Below are 19,490 nucleotides of genomic sequence, written 5' to 3'. Positions count from 1 at the left end.
TCTACTTCGGCTACCTGGGGTTCGCTGGTTCAGCTCCTGGGTACAGACCCACACACTGCTTGTCAAGCCATGCTGTGGCAGGCATCCCACATATAAAGTAGAGGAAGATGGGCACAGATGTTAGCTCAGGGCCACTCTTCCTCAGCAAAAAAGAGCAGGATTGGTGGCAGATGTTAGCTCAGGGCTAATCTTTCTCAAAATAAAAAAAAAAAAGACACACTATTATGATTTTAGTCTTTTATCAATATGTATATATAGATGCATTCATTGTAGATATCTCTAATGAATATTCCTATATGTGTATATTCAAATATAATAATAAGGTTTCATGTAAAATAATAAAATATAATGCTAATAAACATAACCTCCATTTACATTTTGGGGACCCTTACATAAGTTAATATCTTCATTTTTATTTGATTACTAACATAAACCTATAGACCAGTAAAGCAAGTATCATATTATGAAGTTTATAATTAAGGTAAACCGTAGACATTTTCAGACTTCTTATAGTATAGAATACATAATCACAATTTATTCAATTTGCTGAGAAGGTATAGCACTGAATTTCCCCATAAGGGCATGCTTGTATATTCAACCACAATACTCTCTCTCCCTTATGCCCTTTATTTTCCTACCATAGGGTGATATTAGCTCAGTGCATTTATTGTTGCAATTCTGCCTGCGCTTGAGTTTGTGAATCAAACATTCATATCAGTAATTTTAGTTGAATGTTTATATATTTGTGGCTGAAGCAACTTAAGGGAGTTGTGCTTGTTCAGTCGAGAACACTGCAAAGTGTTAGATTAATGGGGTTTTTTGGTTTGTTTTGTTCTTTGGATATTTCTTGTTAACCTCTTTAATCATGGGACCACACAAAACACTGCCCAATGGAGAACAATATACATAAGTAATTAAATAATTTACCCAATGCTAAGTACCTGAGAAAAAAAAAAATCCTGAAAATCCAGGTACAATTTTTCTACATATTTTTTCTTGTTTTTAAGAAAAAATCATGACAGATATCCCTACTTCTACATTTCTACATGTACATACTTTGAATTAAAGCATCTATACTGTAATTCTACATTTGGTTTCTAGGTGATTGATATAAAATTGGTCAATGAGAATTGAGGGATCTCCCCCACCTCCACTTACCTTCTTACCCAATACAGGTGGGTGAAGAAAAAGTATTGAAAGTCATGATATTGGTGACCCACCAACACAGAATTCAAGTTTTGTTTTCTATTCAAAACAATGAATCACAGGATTGCAAACAAACTCATTGTGTATGACTCTGTTTCGTTTCAGTCTGTTAGATGAGCTCCCTGAGTCAGTGCTTAAATGGGCTCCTTCCGGAAGCAGTTGCTGTAAGTCAAATGATAACTTCTTCCTTCTCCTATATGATTTAGAGGTCACCGCATTCGTCACTCTTGTTTTGTAGCTTTTAACCCACCCACTCCCATTCCCACAGGGGTGGGAGGAAAATCTTCAGGGTTATGGATAGGTCACTAGAGAAGTGAATGTTTAGATCCTCTTTGACATTAGAACACAAGAATGCTAAGAAATTATTCAGACAGCATCCTAGGGTCTGGTGACTGCATTTTTGTTTAGATATATATTTTGGGAATCAGGCACAGGTTTAATAGTCAACTGCATCTGGTATTTTTAGAGTTGACATTCTGTTTTTTTCCTCTTTATATGGTTGAAAGAAGATAAAGTTGACCTAAGGAAAGACCACTTTCAATCAATAATTTAAAAAACCAAATAATTGAACACTTGAATGCTGTTTAGACCTGGGTTGCACTCTGACTGAACAGGCAGCAAAAAAATTTTGAACTGGCAAAGGCATATAACCTTGGGATTTGGATGTATATTTCATTAAATGGGCTTCTCTTTCAAGTCCATATAGACCATTTTGGAATTCTTTGACAGTATTATCAGTAAAAATAGGAAGTCAATTCAGAATTACCCAGTGCCTGTTGTTTGCAGATGTACCAATGGTACATTGTTCAGCACCAATATAACAACTGAGTTAGATCTTCTTATAGGAAAGAGCCTACTTCTGCTGTCAGGCTTGCTTTTTCTCAGGACAGATAAGCAGAGTGAATCTTGCTCTTTATTTATATTGGGCAATCTTTAAGTTAGCTTTTAGCTGACTTATGAAAGTAAATATGTACACTGACCCTCTAGCTAAGGTCAAATAGTAGTTTCCATCTGAGAGCTTAAAAGTAGAGTTAAATCATCTTAAACTTATATTTACAGCCCTTCTTTGACCAGAAACCCACATTTTCATTTCCATAGGAAACAAGAAGAACAAACCAGTTCTTCTTTCTTACCTCCATTCCCCAAGTCCCAAAGTCCGCCCAGTGTGAGTCTTCTGCTCCCCACTACTGTAGGCCCTTTTCTTCTGATGTTGGGGGGTGAACAGGAGAATCTTCTCATTTAGGGGGATGGGTTGAAGGATGAAAGTTTCCCATTTTTGTAATTGCACAAGTAATGTGGTCAAAACACCAATTTTCCTTTTTGGCTAATATTCTTATTGACATTTTTACCAAGTCATACAGTTTACGTTTTACTCAGTAGGACAGCAAAAAAGAGAGATGGGGAGATGTCAAAAATTTGTTTTAATTCTGTATTTCCCTCACCTTTCCTGTCCCTCCTGTGCAAAAGGCAACTCTTCAGTTTAGGATTATTCAAAGAAAAACCAGATGCCCTGGGTTGTTCAATACAAATGCTTATGGGCCAGTGTATATTCCGTGACATTTCTATTGCTAGAAAGAAGTTAAGAAGATTTGAGTGATGCCAGAAATGATGGGAGGAGTGCCAGGTTCCTTTTTTTCAGTACAAACCATTTATTTGAGTGTATACTATTATTTTATAAAATGCAGATTTCTATTTCTAAAGCACAAAATATTGAAACGTTAATATTAACTAAAGGTCTCTTAAGTTAGTTGGTTGTGCTTGGGAAAGTAGGTATTGCAAGCTTGAAAATTAATCTGATTTACAAAAGGTTTATTACTAAGACATTTTATATAAACCAGCCAAGAAGTTTCACAGCATGTGTGTCCAACTAGTGTAATAATGATAGTTTCAAAAGTTTCTATCTCTTGAAATGATAGTTATGATACTCAATATTTCACTAGCTTAAAAAGCAGATGATTCAAGAATATCATAATTTCATACTACTCAAAGCAGTTTGTTTTATAGGTCTGGAAATATGCTAGTAAATTAAAAAGTGTGCTTAATGTAATAAATCCTTGAAAGGCTAACATTTAAATCAGTAGTACATCACAACAGTCTAAGCTTCAAGTTTATAATAATAAATTTATAACCAAGGTGGCTCTTTTCTTTTTCTCCCTCTCCTACCTCACTGGTACCTCATTTTCTCAAGCCCCAGACCCATGAAGGCTTTGCAGCACAGCTGCTATCAGTTGGTGGAGTGCCAGGATTCTTCCTTAGTTTTCTAAGAGTGATTTGTGAAGAGTGTTCTCAATGTACTCAGCTCTCTTCTCCATTTGGGGTATTCTGGTTAATAGAATTATAACATATACCAAACTTGGCATACCAATCTTGAAAGGACCAAAGAACAACAGAGTATTTATATTAAAATCATAGTGAATGTGTATTAATCTTTTCTCTTTTTGATCATCCCTTCACAAATTGGATGCCTCCATAGGGCTCCCGGAAACATGAGTTATAAATGTGATGATGCCACAGCACTTGCTAGTTAATAGAGATCTGGTTGATTGAATGCTAGATAACAGAATTTGATATATCGTATACATTAGAGAGGAAAAAAGTAGGTTGCATAATTGCCACAGTATCCCCAAAAAAACAAAAACCCTGGAGCCAAGAGTTCTCATTTTAGCCACAGTAGCCTTCTGTTCCTAGAAAATAGCTGAGGACAATTGGATGTAAAGTGGTCACTCTGACTGTCATAGGGGGAAAGAAATGATGCCTCTTGTTTTTCGCCTTTTTCCCTGTGGGGAGTGGACCCCAGTGTCCCTGCAGTTGCCCACTTGAATGGAGGTAGGCCTGGGGGTAAGTGAAGGATTAGGAAGTCATCCTGCCAACCAAGGAGCTTCCCCGGTTTTCCTGCTATGCGATATAAACACCTTAGTGAGAAAGGAAGAGGTCCTTGTGTCTGCTCAGTAGTAAGTTTTTGGAAGGGAAAGGCTTGTAAATACTCCAGTGGTTTGTGGAATATCTGAACATCTCTGTGAACACATGAAAGCAGGCCAGTTTTTAAATAGTGGATGGCGTCATCACTTACCTGTGTCTTGAATTTAGGTTGAACCTCCCCTGAAAGAAAAATACAAACTACATTTGTTTTAAGGCAGCTATGTTTTCCACTTTTGGTTACTAATCCTCCTTGTGTTTAAAAGTTTGTAGTTCATAACGTTTTTAGGGGAAGAGGGTTACTACATAGTTCTAGAGAAGAGATGACATTTGGGAAAAAATAAAGGTGGCAACTTGTCATCCTCTGCTCTGAACCAGGAAGGCTGCGCTGTGAAGGCCCTGGGCTAGCTAGGCAGGGGGCACTTGAGGGAGCTCTGGCAAATTCTGAAACCAATCCTGGCTGAAAACGTAGAATTCAATGTCATTTCTAAATGTACTCTTATAATCTCAAAATCAAGCCTTAATTAAAATTTGCAATGATTCTTTTTCCTTTAAGGACATTTATAAGTAACATTTGTTCTTAACTGAATTTCTAAAACTTCAACATAAAAAAAGTATGAAGCATGTCTGGTCTACTATATTATCCATGTAGTTCTTAGTAGTTACACCACATAAATCAAAATCACTATCATTTTTAAAATTTGCTTCCTTTGATAAGATTAGTGAATTGTAAGCATATCAACAAAGATATATAAAAAAATTACCAGTTTCTCACACTTGTCAAATCTGTAGGTCACTATATTTCAGTCATTTTTGGATATCATTTAAAAAGTGCTTTTCATCAAATTGTTCTTTCTTAGTTTCTTCAGGATGTGTATGTGTGGGTGTATATATATATGCATGTGTAAGGGAGAAATAAAAGAGATTTTGAGGCTATTGGAGTCTTGACAATTCTTGCCAATTATGAATGACATGTAAAAAACAATACTTCACAGGTGAAATAGCCCAATATTTGGCATGTGCTCATAATTTAGCATATGATGAAAAGCCAAACTATCAAATGCTCAAGAAGATTCTGAACCCAGGTGGAACACCTTTAGGACCACTGGAATTTTCGACTAAAGGAGAGACTGTAAATGTGCATACTCCACACAATCAAAAAGTAAGTAATGGGGGCCCTGGGATCCCCTGATTTCCTTCTGTGACACTTTTCCACCAAATGAAGTTGTTTTATGTCTCAAAATGAGTCTGACAACCCAGTTTCTTATTATATTTAATTCCTATTTCCCCTAACTCAGCCCCAAGGAATTTTGTTAAAATTTCTTTTGACCTATTGTCTCTCAGACAAAACAGTAGGATCTGTGGCCTGTTGTGTGCTATTAAAGAAATAAAGCAGTCATGGATGTCATAAAGATAGGACCATGTAAGATTAAAGGGTAATCTGACTATTCATGAGAATGTCTATTTGCTGCTTTTCTTCAGATTTTATTTAGTTATTGCTCTCTAATTTTGCTTATAGTTTGGCCATAATTTGGTGGTGATAACCATATTCTTAGATTTAACCAGATTATTTGTATGTGCTAATATTTCAATCTATACAAACAAATCTTTCAAGAAAGTTATTTTTTAAAAGTTACACCTTCTGCTTTACTTTGCTATCTTTCAGCTGGCTCCCTCACACCAACTTAAAAAGAAAAAAAGAATTAGAACTTGAAACAATATAAAAGAATTGGACCTTAAAACTTTTTTAGGAGCAAGGAGCCTGAGATTGACGTCAGCAATGTTACTGGACAGGCAACTCAATGTCCATTTCTTCCTTGACACTATCCATATGCAAAAAAAATGGGGAGGGCTTTTTTTCTTGATGCATGTACAATAAGGTAGGGTCAGGATGCCATTCATTTTTAGTATTTCTTGTGAACTTTGGATCATCACAAGTGTTCATGAGCCAAGAATGCAGGATGCAAACTAATGTGACTGATAGGCTGCTAGATGAATGGTGAGTCAAGTATCAATGCACAGATGGTTCTGATTTGCTGAATTTTGTAGCTGCAGCAACTGAAGACATAAAATATCCTTCTAGTCATAAATTAGCTCTTTGGAAGCAAAACCTTGGCACCAGAGCTTTACAACCTTCAATTAGTAGGGAAAGAAGTATTTGAATGACTGTGGTATTGACATCTGTAGGCCTGCATAGTAATCATTCCTAATAGAAGAGAATATCTGTTTGAGGAGGTTTTGCATGGCTAATTAACTACCAGTGAGAATATGTAATTTTTTCATGATCTCCTGATTGTCACCTTTCTCTCATGATACAATTACATTTTATTGTAGCAAGTGCCTCACAAACCAATTGTCAGCACTATTTACGTATTGCAGAAGGCAGAACAAAAGTTCATGTTTAATAAAAAGCCACTGGATTTTGATCTTGGTAATTACTGAGACTTATTTTAACAGTTTTATTGACTTTAGTGTTTTTATCACTTTTGCAACAAAACAAAGAGCCATTTCCTTGACATAGTAGTTCCCTTGCAATAATGGTCACCCCTTAATCTATTACTAATTTAAGTAGATTTTTTCCTTTTTGTAGTTTTTCAGTTTCATAAACTTAATTGAAATATAAAAGAAGCCATTTTAAAAACCGATAGCTATATCCTCTGATATAAAATGCTAATTATTATCCACCAGAATTTTCAGTTTCATCAAATTCAAAGGATGTTTATGTGAAATGATTTTTATATGGAAAGAATAAAACATAAAACATTTTTTCCAATAAACCTCAATGAAAAATGTTTTATTCTTCTTTTTGATTAGAACACTCTGATTATGAGTAAAAAGAAAACACTAAGAATAATACGCATTCTTAAGACCTTAGTTAATTTCTGTTAACAATATGATCAGCCTCAGTATATAGACAATAAGATGATTTGAGAATATATTTCACAGAGGATCAATATTTATTGGATAATGACTTTATTTCTCTAGTATTTTAAGTGTACAAATATGCTTAATAATTATAGTATAACATATAGGTTCACCATATGTGGCTAAAACTTAAGTGTTTTAATTTTTACTCTTAAAGTTTACAGATTTTGTAATGCTGCAAAAACCAAAGTTGAAAATGTTAAAAGCAAAGTATGACAATATAAACTGTCCTGTACTCAGTTCCCCTGAATGATACCAGTATTGCATAGTTTCCACCATTGATTGCTGCCATAACAAAAATCATTTTAAGTCCAGAATGAGTATCAATCACATGGCCCGAAATTTCTCTCTTTTTTAGTCACAGATAGAGGCCCCTTGTTAAGTAACTAAAAACATTTCTTGTTACTCTATATACTCTATACTTGTTACACTGGACTTTATACTTGTCACTATACATTTTGTTACTCTATACTATCTAACAGAATAGTGAATGAACTCTAGGCTTGTACTTTTTGAACAAAGATACTTAAAAAGAAGTCAGTGGACCAGAAAACGTATACAAGTAGCTAAATAAAATGTTTCTAAGACTCGGTATTCAAAGGAAAGTTATGAATAATATTTTTTTAATATTATTTCCCTCAGAATAAGTGGTTGTGCCTCTTAAATTTAGTATTCTTAACAAAAATATGTTTTGGTTAGGTATTAGAAAATAGCACATCACCATAAGAATCTCGGCAAACTTACAGCATCTTTTTTTGCGAAAGAAAAATGAGGTATTTTTCCAATACTGGGTTTTACTAAGTATCATAAACTGTTCCCTGTAAAATGAGCCTTCGTGAAATCCTCAAATACTGTTACAGGAGTTAAATTGGAAATGAATTTTTGTCAAGATAGTAGAGACATTGATATTTTTTCCTGAAAAGCAAATCTTTTGGGGGACTTGGCTCGATCAAAATGATGGTATGTATAGCTAAAATCACTCTCTAGTAGTCCTGACGGCTCCTGAGGTTGCACTGTCAAGTTGGAAGAATCTATCATCAGGGCTACCACAGTCTATTTATGCCGTCCACTGGGATTTATGTCCAAAATTCATTGAAGGAAACCACATTTCAGTAAGAATGCTCATTGAGGTGAGCTAAAGCTCCAGAATTCCCAGATGAGAATGCTAAAGTGAACCTGGAAAACCAGCATTACTGACTATCCCAAGTCAACCCTTGAATCAGCTGTTTCTTCAAGAGCCAGTAAAGGACCTTTTTATCAGTTTATCAGTCTCTCTCTCTCCGTATTATGATGCCTGAATCGATACTGTAATAGTATGGATGCCTGGGCATAAGGAGCCACCTATCCTTCCTAAATGCTTTACCTCAGCAGAGGCGTAACTGTCAGAACTAAAATGTTCAAGCTATTTTACATCTCAGACCAGTAAAAGTTTGTTCCTTCATTCACCCTAAATCTGAGGTTCCCACAGCAAATCCAAGGGTGAATATATTGTTATTGGTAGCAGTAATCTTTGTATTGAACTTAGAAATTGATAAAATTCTTTCTTGAGCTTTAATTCTCAAAATAATTCTATTGAAGTGTCTTCATATTGATTTTCTGTTTGAGAAAAGTAAAATGTAAATTGTCAATTATAAGCACATTTTTTAGCTTATCAAATTTTAGAAGTCTAAAAGTATTCCTCATTTTGTACAATGAAATGCCAACCACTTTCTTGAAAATGACACACATTTAGATAGTATCCTTCTTCTTGATTATGGGATGCCCAGAGTGTTTTCTATATTTTATATCTTTGAGAAAAAGTTTTATTCCGTTCACAGTTAAGAGTTAATCATTGCACTTCACTCTTACCATTTTAAGTTTCCCTAGACATAGAAATTTCCCATAAACTGGGTATCATTTAGTTTATTAGCTAGAAGTGTCCATGGCAGTGCAACCTAACCATCCGGCCAACAGACAGGAGATCCAGGAGGCATCATCTCTTAGGAAGCCGCACAGAGGACTGAATATACTAGACCAAATTTTGTTTGTACAACAGAGGCTCCCAGGTAAAAAACTGTTATATCTAAAGTGCCTCACATATAGGAGGCATTAAAAACCCCGATTAATATCTCAACTAATTTTTATATCATAGAATACATTTTCACCATGATTGGCAAACCAGTGCTTTTTGAGGATAAACCTGTGTGCAACAGCTTTGGGAAACTCGTTGTTTCACACTAGTGGTATGATGAGCACGTATTACCAAGATGACTTCACTGGAAGGGTGGCTCCGAAGGTGGTTACACATGAATTTCCCCAGTAGTCTGGAGAGTTGAATGGTGGAAATAAAGAACCCCTGAGTGATTAGGAAACAATTCCAATTTTCAGGTTACTGAAAAGCAATGGCTTTGCTATCCTTTAAGAAGCTGGGATCCAGGAGGAGGGGTTAGTAAAGAGTGGTGTGGTGACAGCTTAGACCTAGCCACCAAACACCACCATATTTTAAAGGAAAGGAATGAACATACTTGGCATTAGAAGCTAAAAATTGAGAGACTACAAATTAAAGGTCTGCTTGCCCAGCGAATGTAATTCATTCTCCATTTTGGCACTGGCTACTCCATTATTTCCCCTTGTGCTGTTCCCATCTTCTGCCCCCTATTTAACCGATAAAAAAAGGTGATGGCACTTTCAGCTGCTGTAAACATGAAGCTGCTGTACAAACACTTCACATAAGGATCTTCACTGTGGGTTTCAATCTTCTAGCTGGACTGGGGGATGTGCCCTTCTGTTGCCATGTCTACTTGAAGGTTATTCAAAGTCACTCATCCCTCTGGGGACACCATGGCGTGAAAGAGAAACCTTACAGACAGCAGGCTTGTTGTAGAACTTAACCTCTGGTACTGATACACAGTATTAAATGACACAAACTGTTATTCGTCTGCTCAAAGGTTAAATTACCTGTATAAAAAAGTAAGCAACATCATAAGCTACACATTAATTAGGCTCACTTCAATGATAGAAAACTAAGCTTCTAATTAATAAGAATTTAAACTAAAAAGATGTACTGGATCCACTCCCAGCAAAGGTTAATAAGGAATTCATGTGCAGTTTTAAAATGTGACAGTTTTCTGTAAAAATGCCGTTTTCAATAAGCAAGTTATCTGTACAGATAATTTCTAAAGAGTGCACAACAGTGACACCAATTTTAATTGGTCTTGTCCTATTGATGAGAAAGGCTCTGGATCTTGCCAACTACTATATTTTTTCTCTAACATCCATTTGTTGGTTTCCTCTTTATTTCTTCCTTTTTTCAAAGCTTGGCAAGTTTAGAATTTTCAAGAATCTGGACATGACTGCATTTTTTTTTCCAGTGTCAAAAGTTTTCATTATATATTATTACTTACTCTCTATCAACAGGTTGATTCGCAAAAGGCTGCAACAAAGGAAGTCAATCAGATGCAAAATAGGTTAATAGGAAAAAAAGCCGACAGAGAGAGAAGTGCTGAGTCCTGTGCAACATGGAGAAAAGTGCAAAAAGAGGAGAAGCTGATTGGATTGCTTAACAATGAAACAGCTCAGGTGAGAGGTTTTTTGTTGTTGTTTTTTCCCTTAATGTTACATTAGAATATACCCTTTGGGAATAAAGACGTTTTACTTTCTCCTGAGGGCCAAGGTTTTATGGCTTTGTTAAAATGAGAAGGGACAGAAAATATCCTATCCTGTGGATAAAATCAAAGCAGCCGACACCAGTTATCATAGAAACAGAATGACAGTGAGCACATTTTCGTACAGATCTGATTCCTTTCTTTAGCCTAAGAATGTAATGAAGTGCACTTAAATATTTTATGCCATCTATTATCCATTAGGGACTCTTAACACACTGCATACTTTCACATTGGTTCCTCCAGTCTAACCCTTATAATCAAATGTAAGTGAAGAGTTTCCTTGTCAATATGGTTGGATTTTAAAATGATGTGTTTTTTACATCATTCGATTGTTTGGTTGGATAGCGACTCACCTTTAGCAGATGACTCATTCAACCAGCAGCAAAAGTCTTTCCTAATCTAACCTTTTTTGACAAGGAGAAGCATACAAAGTATTTATCTCTGCAGTGGAAAAAATTTTTCAAAACGGCCAACATTTTATATGATTTATACACCATCATTTTCCCCAGATGATTTGAAGTAGTTTACAATGTAAAACAGGATAATTTAATGACCCCACCTTCTATCTCTCACTCCCTGCCCCTCAAAAAAACTGGTCTATCAGGCAGCTGGGATGTTAATCACTAAACTGAGCACTGAATTTGGCTCTGAACTTCTTGGCAGCCAAGGCAAAAATTAGAAGCATACTAGTTAGACATTTCTCATTCAACCCACAAGCACACAAGTTTATCTAGAGAGATGCTTTTTTAGTACTAAGAGAAATCTTTTGCACTTATTCCATTATAAAACAAAAGTACCATCATTTATTTTTAAATTGATATAAAGGAATCTCTGAATGGTCATCTTTTACAGTTCCCATTTGTAAAATTAAAGACAAATATTTGCTTGGTGACAAAATTTAGAGATTCTTAGGTGCTCTTTTTCAGCTCTTCCTGTGCACCAGAATTGCCTATGTCTGGGTGTAGAGAGGGACTATAAAACTGCTGATGCCCAGGTTCCAAGCAAAGAAATTGACATATTTTAATTGGGGGTGGCAATGTGATACATGTGTGTACATGTCATCACTCCAGAAGGTTCTTTGTTCCCTTTCTCAGTCAATCCCCTTCCCTGAGATAAGCACTGTTCTGATATTCTGATTCTCCTCACTAGATTAGTCTTGCCTCTTCCAGAGTTTCAGATACACACAGTCAAATGGCGTGTGCTCTTGTGTGTCTGGCACCTTTCACTCAGCATGTTTTTTCAAATTATTCCGCATTGTTGCATGGATTAGTAATTTGTTCTTTTTCTTGTTGAGTAGTACTCCGTTGTATAACTGCATCATAATTCACATTTCCATTCTCCTATTAATGGACACCTATGGCCTGCCTCTGGCTCTAGCCAGCACGGAATATTTGCAGTGAACATTCTGACACAAGTCCTTCTATGGGCATGTTTTGTTTCTCCTGAGAAATGGAATTGCTGGGTCATAGGGCAGATGTATGTTCAACTTTATAAAAAGTGGAGAAGTAATTGCCATTTTATAGTCCCACCATTAACATATAAGAATCCCAGCCATTCCACATCCTCCCCAACATCTGGTGTTGTCCATCTTTTTAATTTTAGCCATTCGAACCTGTGTCTATTAGTATATCACAGTGATTCCAATTATCATTGACCTGATAACTAATAATTTGAGCACCTTTTCATCTGCTAACTGCCCATTCATACATCTTCTTTTGTGAAGTGTCCTTTCAAGTATTTTGATCCATTTTTATTTGGATGATTGTCTTTTTATTGAGTTGCAGTAATTCTTTATATATTCCACATACAAATCTGTCCAATATCTGTATCATGGATGTCTTCTCCTAGTGTGCAGCTCGCCTATTCATCTACTTAACAGTGTCTCTGATGAGCAGAAGCTATTTGTTATTTTTCTTTGAAGTTCAATTTATCAATTATTTTCTTTAAATTTGGGGGAGCTTTCAGTAAAGAAACCTAGGAAACCTTTGCCTACGTCAAGGTCACAGTTATTTTGCTATATATTTTTTAAGAAGGTGTTAATTTGAGCTTTTGTGTTTGGGTCTATAAGCCATCTCAGATCAATTATTGGTATCGTGTGAGGTAGGGCATGAGGTTCATTCTTTTCCATCTAGAAAGCCAGTTGTTCCAGCACCACTTATTTAAAAGATTTTCCTTTTCCTAACTAAATGTCTTTGGAGTCATTTTCAAAAGTCAGCTGACCATGTAAGTGTGGGTCTGTTTCTGGACACTCTCTTCTTTCAATCTATTTGCCTATCCTTACACCAACACCAGGACTGCGTCAATTACTGCAGCTTTACAACAAGTTCTGAAATTAGGTAGTGCAAGTCCTTCAACCCTTTCCTGGGCCATTTTAGGTCCTGGTTCTCTCCCTAAAATTTAAGAACCAGCTTGTCAGCTTCTACTAAAAAGCACAAGGGGATTTTGATTGGAACTATGCTAAATCTAAAGATTAGTTTAGAAGGAACAAATCCCAATAGCATTGAGTCCTCTAATGCGTGAACCTGATACTTCTCTCCATTTATGTAGATCTTCTTTAATTTCTGTCAATATGTTTTATAGTTTTCAGTACAGATATCTGACACATCTTCCATTAAAATTATCACTAAATATTTTGCTTTTTGATCCTACTGTAAATGTAATTTTTAAAAAATTTCATATTCTAGTCATTTGTTGCTGCTATAAATACAATTCATTTTGTATATTGACCTTATGTCTTGGGATCTTTCTGAATTCACTTATTAGTTCTAGTAGTTTTGTGTACAGTCTTAGGACTTTCTACATAGTCACTCATGTTGTCTGTGAACAGTTTTACTTCTTCCTTTCCAACATGTATGCCTGATAAATGGTACGAGAGACAGGCCAGGTTACCAATGTGAAGCAGAAAGAGAACAACAGAGCAGGAAGCTGATTCTTGGGGCTTTGGCCTACAGGAATGACGTTAAAAAACATAGAAGCAGTTCCTGAAACTTGCATATATCAGTATTCTATTCAGTCTATTGTGGGTGTTCTGTATCTGTAGGTTTCCAAAAGACATGCCACAACATCTGCCCCAGGGGAGACTCCTTTGGTTGTACAGCCTTGTCCCTTACCCACTATATGGCACATAGATTGAGTAAAACTTGCCATGGCATGTAAAAAGTTGAGAACCACTACATTAATTATTTAATTTTTATTTATTTTTTGTGATCAAAAAACAGATAACATTAAATTTACCTCAACCATTTCCAACTGTGCAGATCCAAAAGTACCAAATCGAACTCACAGAGCCGAAAAATACACCAGAGAGGTTCAACAGCAGACTAGATGAAGCAGAAGAAAAGATCAGTCAACTTGAAGACAAGGCAGTGGAACTCATCCAATCAGAGCAGCAAAAAGAAAAAAGAATGAAAAAAAGGGAAGATTGCTTAAGGGGTAACATCAAACAGTCTAACATTCGCATTAGAGGGGTCCCAGAAGGAGAAGTGAGAAAGAAAGGGTCATAAATCTTGTTTGAAGAAAATAGCTGAAAACTTCCCTAACTTGGGGTAGGAAAAAGACATCCAGATCTGGGAAGCTCAGAGAGTTCCAAATAAGATGAATTCAAAGAGACCCACACCAAGACACATTATAATTAAAATGTCAAAAGTTAAAGAAAGACAAGAAGAGAGTATTAAAAGCAGCAAGAGAAAAACTTGTTACATAGAAAATCTTCATCAGACTGTTAGCAGATTTTTCAGCAGAAACTTTGCAGGCTAGAAGAGAGTGGCACAATATATTCAAAGTGCTGAAAGAAAAATACTTCCAACCAGGAATGCTCTATGTGGCAGTTATCACTCAGAATTCATGGAGAGATAAAGAGTTTTCCAGACAAGAAAAAGCTAAAGGAGTTCATCACCAGTAAACTGGCCTTAAAAGGAAGTTTAAAGGGACTCTTTAAGCTGAAAGAGTGCTTGATAATTAGTAACAAGAAAACATATAAATCTCACTGGAAAAGTAAATATATAGTTAAGATAGTGGATTAATCATTTATAAATCTAGTATGCAGGTTAAAAGACAAAAGTAGTAAAAACTATGATTACAATAATTAGTTAAGGGATACAAAAGGTGTAAAATGTGAAGTCAAAAACATAAATGTGGGGGGAAAGTAAAAATGTTGAGCTTTATTAGGATCAAATTGTTATCAACTTAAATAGACTATAGATATGTTTTTATATGTAAGCCTCATGGTAAACACAGAGCAAAAACCCATAGTAAATACACAAAAAAGACAGAGAAAGGGAATATAAGTATACCACTAAAGGAAGTCATCAAGACAGAAAGGAAGATAACAAGAGAAGAAGAAAGGAACAGAAAGGGACTACAAAGCCAGTAAACAACAGAAAGGCAGTTAAGTGCATACCTATCAATAATTACTTTAAATGTAAATAGACTAAATTCTCCAATTAAAAGACAGAGTGGCTAAATGGATTAAAAAACAAGATCCATCTATATGTTGTTTATAAGAGACTCACTTCAGATTTAAGGACATACACAAAGTGAAGGGATGGAAAAAGATACTCGAGGCAAATCGAAATCAAAAGAAAGCTGGAGTAGCTATACTTACATTGGACAAAACAGGCTTTAAAACAAAGACTGTAGGAGCCGGCCCCGTGGTGGCTGAGTGGTTAAAAGTTTGTGCACTCTGCTTCAGCAGCCCACGGTTTTGCCAGTTCAGATCCTGGGTGCAGACCTAGCACTGCTCATCAAGCCAGGCTGAGATGGTGTCCCACATAGCAGAGCTAGAAGAACCTACAACTAGGTACTGGGGAGACTTGGTGAGAAGAAGAAAAAAAAAAAGGATTGGCAACAGATGTTAGCTCAGGGCCAATCTTTAACAAAACAAACAAAGACTGTAATAAGAAACAAAGTATAATGATAAAGGGGTTATAATCCAACAAAAGGATATAACATTTGTAAATATTTATGCACCCAACATTAATAGACAAAGGTACAAATAAACAGCAATACATTAATAGTAGGGGATTTTAATACTCCACTCACTTCAGTGGATAAATTATCCAGGCAGAAAATCAATAAGGAAACATCAGCCTTAAACTGCACATTACACCAGATGGACTGAAAAGATATATACAGAACATCCCACCCAAAAGCAACAGAATACACATTATTAAGTGCACATGGAACACTGTCCAGGATAGATCATATGTTAGGTCACAAGACAAGTCTTTAATAAATTTAAGAGGATTGAAATCATATCAAGCATCTTTCCTGACCACTGTGGTATGAAACTATAAATTAATTACACAAAGAAAACTGGAAAACTCCCAAATATGTTGAGATTAAACAACATGCTACCGAACAACCAATGGGTCAAAGAAGAAATTAGAAATCAAAAAATACTTTGAGACAACAAAAATGGAAATAGAACATACGAAAATTTATGGATGCAGCAAAAGCTGCTCTAAGGGAAGTTCATAGCAATAAATGCTACCTCAAGAAACAAGGTAAGTCTCAAATAAACAACCTAACTTTACACCTCAAGGAACTAGAAAAAGAAGAACAAATGAAGCCTAAAGTTAACAGAAGGAAGGAGATAAGGATTAGAGCAGAAATAAATGAGAGAGACTAAAAAGACAATAGAAAAGATCAATGAAACAAAGAGCTAGGTTGTTGAAAAGATAAGCAAATTGACAAGCCTTTAGTTAGACTCACCAAGAGAAAGAGAGAGGACTCAAATAAAATCTGAAATGAAAGAAGAGATGTTAGAACTGATACCACAGAAATACAAAGCGTCATAAGAGACTACTATGAACAATTATACACCAGCAAATTGGAAAACCTAGAATAAATGGATATATTCTTAGAAACATACAACCTACCAACACTGAATCATCATGAAATAGAAAATTTGAACAGATCAGTTACTAATAAGGAGACTGAAACAGTAATCAAAAACCTCCCAAAAGACAGAAGTCCAGGACCATACAGCTTCACGGGTGAATTCTGCCAAACAACCAATCCTTCTCGACTCTTCTAATTTTATGACTCATAAAACTCATTTTATGAGGCTAGCCTTATTTCTGATACCAAAACCAGACAAGGATGCCACAAGAAAGGAAAATTACAGGCCAATATCCCTGATGAACATAGATGCAAAAATCCTCAACAAAATACTAGCAAACTGAAGTCAGCAATACTTTAAATGGATAATACACCTGGATCAAGTAGGATTTATCGCAGGGATGCAAAGATGGCTCAGCATCCACAAATCAGTCTATGATACACCACATAATGATTTGCAAAATCTTCTCCCATTCTGTGACTTGTCTTTTAACTTTTTAAATGATGTCCTTTGAATTATAAAAGTTTTTAATTTGGGGGAATTTATCATTTTTTTCTTTAGTGGAGCATGATTTCAGTGTTCTGTCTACAAACTCTGCCTAACCCTAAGTCACAAAGATTTTCTCATGTTTTCTTCTAAAAGTTTTATATTCCAGCTCTTACATTTAGGACTACAGTTCATTTTTGGTCAATTTTTGTATAAAATGTGAAGTAGGGGTCTAAATTCATCATTGTGCGTGGATATCCAGTTGTCTCAGCATCTTTGTTGAAAAGCCTATGTGTTCCTACTGAATTGCACTGGTACATTTGTCAGAAACCAATTGCTCTTAGATGTGAGAGTTTATTTCTAGACTTTCCATTCTATTCCATTGATCTGTATGCCTGTCCTTATGCCAGTACCATACTGTCTTGATTACTTTAGCTTTGTAGTAGTTTTGAAATTGAGAAGTGTGAGACCTCCAACTTTGTTCTTTTTCAAGATTATTTTAGCTATTTAGTATGCTTTACATTTGCAAAGCCTGCTGGGATCTTGATTGTGGTTGCGTTGAATCTATAGATCAGTTTAGGGGAAAACTGCTATTTTGCTATTTAAACAGTAATTGCACCATGCATCACAGTTCCTGATTGGAGTTGCTAACATGTGAGTTCACATTTCTTAGGTCTTGACTGGGTGACAGGCTCATTCAAGAATGTGAACTCTAACACAGCTGATTCTTCCTAGAGGGAAGCATGTTGCTTCTGCCTCCCACAAATTCCTGATTTACTCTGAGCGTATTCATGACCTCTGTGAAGGCTGGATAGCCTCTTTCATACCCTCAGAGGTGGACAGCTTGATCCTGCTCTCCATACCATGTGTTCCAAGTCCCCACACCAAAGCACAAGGTTCATGTTCATCTTCATGAATCTTTGGTGTGTAACACCTCTTGACAAATTTTGTTGTATTCTTCTAAGCATTTCGGTTTAACGTTGTGAAACTGTAATTTGCATAGACTACTTATTTTTTTTTGACTAGATTAGAGTAAGCAGCTTTTGTTGCATCCACTGTCTGGACAAATAAGGATTTTAACTAGCTGTTTTCTTGAGGTCTGTGATTGGAAGATGTCAATCTGTGGAACCCGGGCAGAAGGCTGCAGGACTGCGGACCAACAGCTGAGGCCACACCACCATTTTGCTCTGGTGCCTCGGCTCCCCTGGAATCACTGTATTAATTACTAATGACTAAAAATCTTTCTAATTATGACTATCTCACCCCCATTAAGCCTAGTTTTTGTACTGCCAAGAAAATTCAGTTTTCATATTGAATCCTATTTTTAGATTAAAATATTTGAAAGATGGCTCACTTAATGGTTTAAAGAATCAATCAAATTCACCAGATTTGATTGTTTGTTTGATGCCAGTAAGTACTTTATAAACTCTCAAGATCCAGAACAAAAAGTAACTTCTCAGAAAAAAACAAAAACACAAAAACTCAATCTTGTGTAACAAATTTTATTTAGCACTCTTAAGAGTACACAAAGTAAACACTTGGATAACTCAAACCTAACACACTTTGTATATATTTTCCCATAGGAAAACACAAGGAGAAGACAAAAATATTGTAAGTCTCAAGAATTTCTGAATGAACGAAAAAGTTCTCCACAAAAATCTAGTGGCATACAATTCCCAAATTCATTTTATGAAACCCATCCAGATTTTACCAGTGAAGATATATTCAACAAGTCAAGATCTCCAACTTGGTATACATATGCTTCTACGCCTGGTATGGAGGTCACAGACTTAGAAAGTTCTACAGGATTTTGGCTTACTCAGTTTGCTCTTAGTGAAGAGACAAAGGCAGATGTGTATTATTATGGCTTCATCATTCTTTTTCTTTTGGTATTAGTATGTCTTGCTCTATATTTTCTCTGAAGAAATCAAATAAAATCCTTTTGACAATTTTTACAGTTTCCAGTTCTTCACAGAAATGTTACATTCTTATTTCAGGGTTTCCTCCCAGACATTTTCAAGGTAATTGGCTTATAAAAAGAGAGAATATATTTTAACAAAGAAAGTTTCTGGACATTCTGAAAAATAAAATTGCTTTATACTAGATATGGTGTCATGGTAGGGTTTGGAAAATATTTTCCTCAAGTTTCACAACACCTAGGAAATCTAGACAAGTGGTTAACTGTTTTTGATCAAAGGGGCAATTTGAAAATTAAAATGTTATTAATAGGAACAATTTATCTTACAGAAACTTTTTTTTAATACATAGGATAACAGAGGTCTTAAAAAGGTTTAGATATCTATATAGTATATTATCTTATCTATCTTATAAAATACATTACTAAAAGCTAGGCATATTTTATGAAATGTGATTAATAATTTGCTTACCTTACTACAATATGGACATTCACCAAATATGATATTAAAACTCTGTCTACTAGTCAGCAGTCCTCTCAACCACTAAAAATTTTA

At 35.6% G+C, this 19,490-nt stretch overlaps 2 protein-coding genes across 7 annotated transcripts in view; one reads left to right on the top strand and one right to left on the bottom strand.

The window, feature by feature from the left end:
- VRK2 (VRK serine/threonine kinase 2) overlaps window positions 1-18,941 on the top strand; it is a 95,146-nt gene extending 76,205 nt beyond the window's left edge. For 2 of the 3 annotated variants that reach the window (XM_046661229.1, XM_046661231.1), the window contains 4 exons: window positions 1,312-1,370; window positions 5,118-5,284; window positions 10,444-10,605; window positions 18,603-18,941. In XM_046661229.1, the coding sequence (XP_046517185.1) occupies window positions 1,312-1,370; window positions 5,118-5,284; window positions 10,444-10,605; window positions 18,603-18,941 (727 nt within the window). Of the gene's footprint in view, window positions 1-1,311; window positions 1,371-5,117; window positions 5,285-10,443; window positions 10,606-13,948; window positions 15,187-18,602 lie in introns of those variants that run through there. The other variant, XM_046661230.1, reaches the window with a different exon arrangement.
- Window positions 18,910-19,490, bottom strand: part of FANCL (FA complementation group L) — a 77,706-nt gene continuing 77,125 nt past the window's right edge. For all 4 annotated transcript variants that reach the window (XM_046661233.1, XM_046661234.1, XM_046661236.1 and 1 more), the window contains 2 exons: window positions 19,407-19,478; window positions 18,910-19,048 (listed from right to left, as the gene is read on the bottom strand). In XM_046661233.1, the coding sequence (XP_046517189.1) occupies window positions 19,013-19,048; window positions 19,407-19,478 (108 nt within the window). In that variant the 3' untranslated portion in view covers window positions 18,910-19,012. The remainder of the gene's footprint in view (window positions 19,049-19,406; window positions 19,479-19,490) is intronic.

This window comes from Equus quagga, chromosome 5 (assembly GCF_021613505.1).
Source record: "Equus quagga isolate Etosha38 chromosome 5, UCLA_HA_Equagga_1.0, whole genome shotgun sequence".
Classification (NCBI taxonomy): Eukaryota; Metazoa; Chordata; class Mammalia; order Perissodactyla; family Equidae; genus Equus; species Equus quagga.
This window is presented reverse-complemented; position numbering and strand designations above follow the sequence as displayed.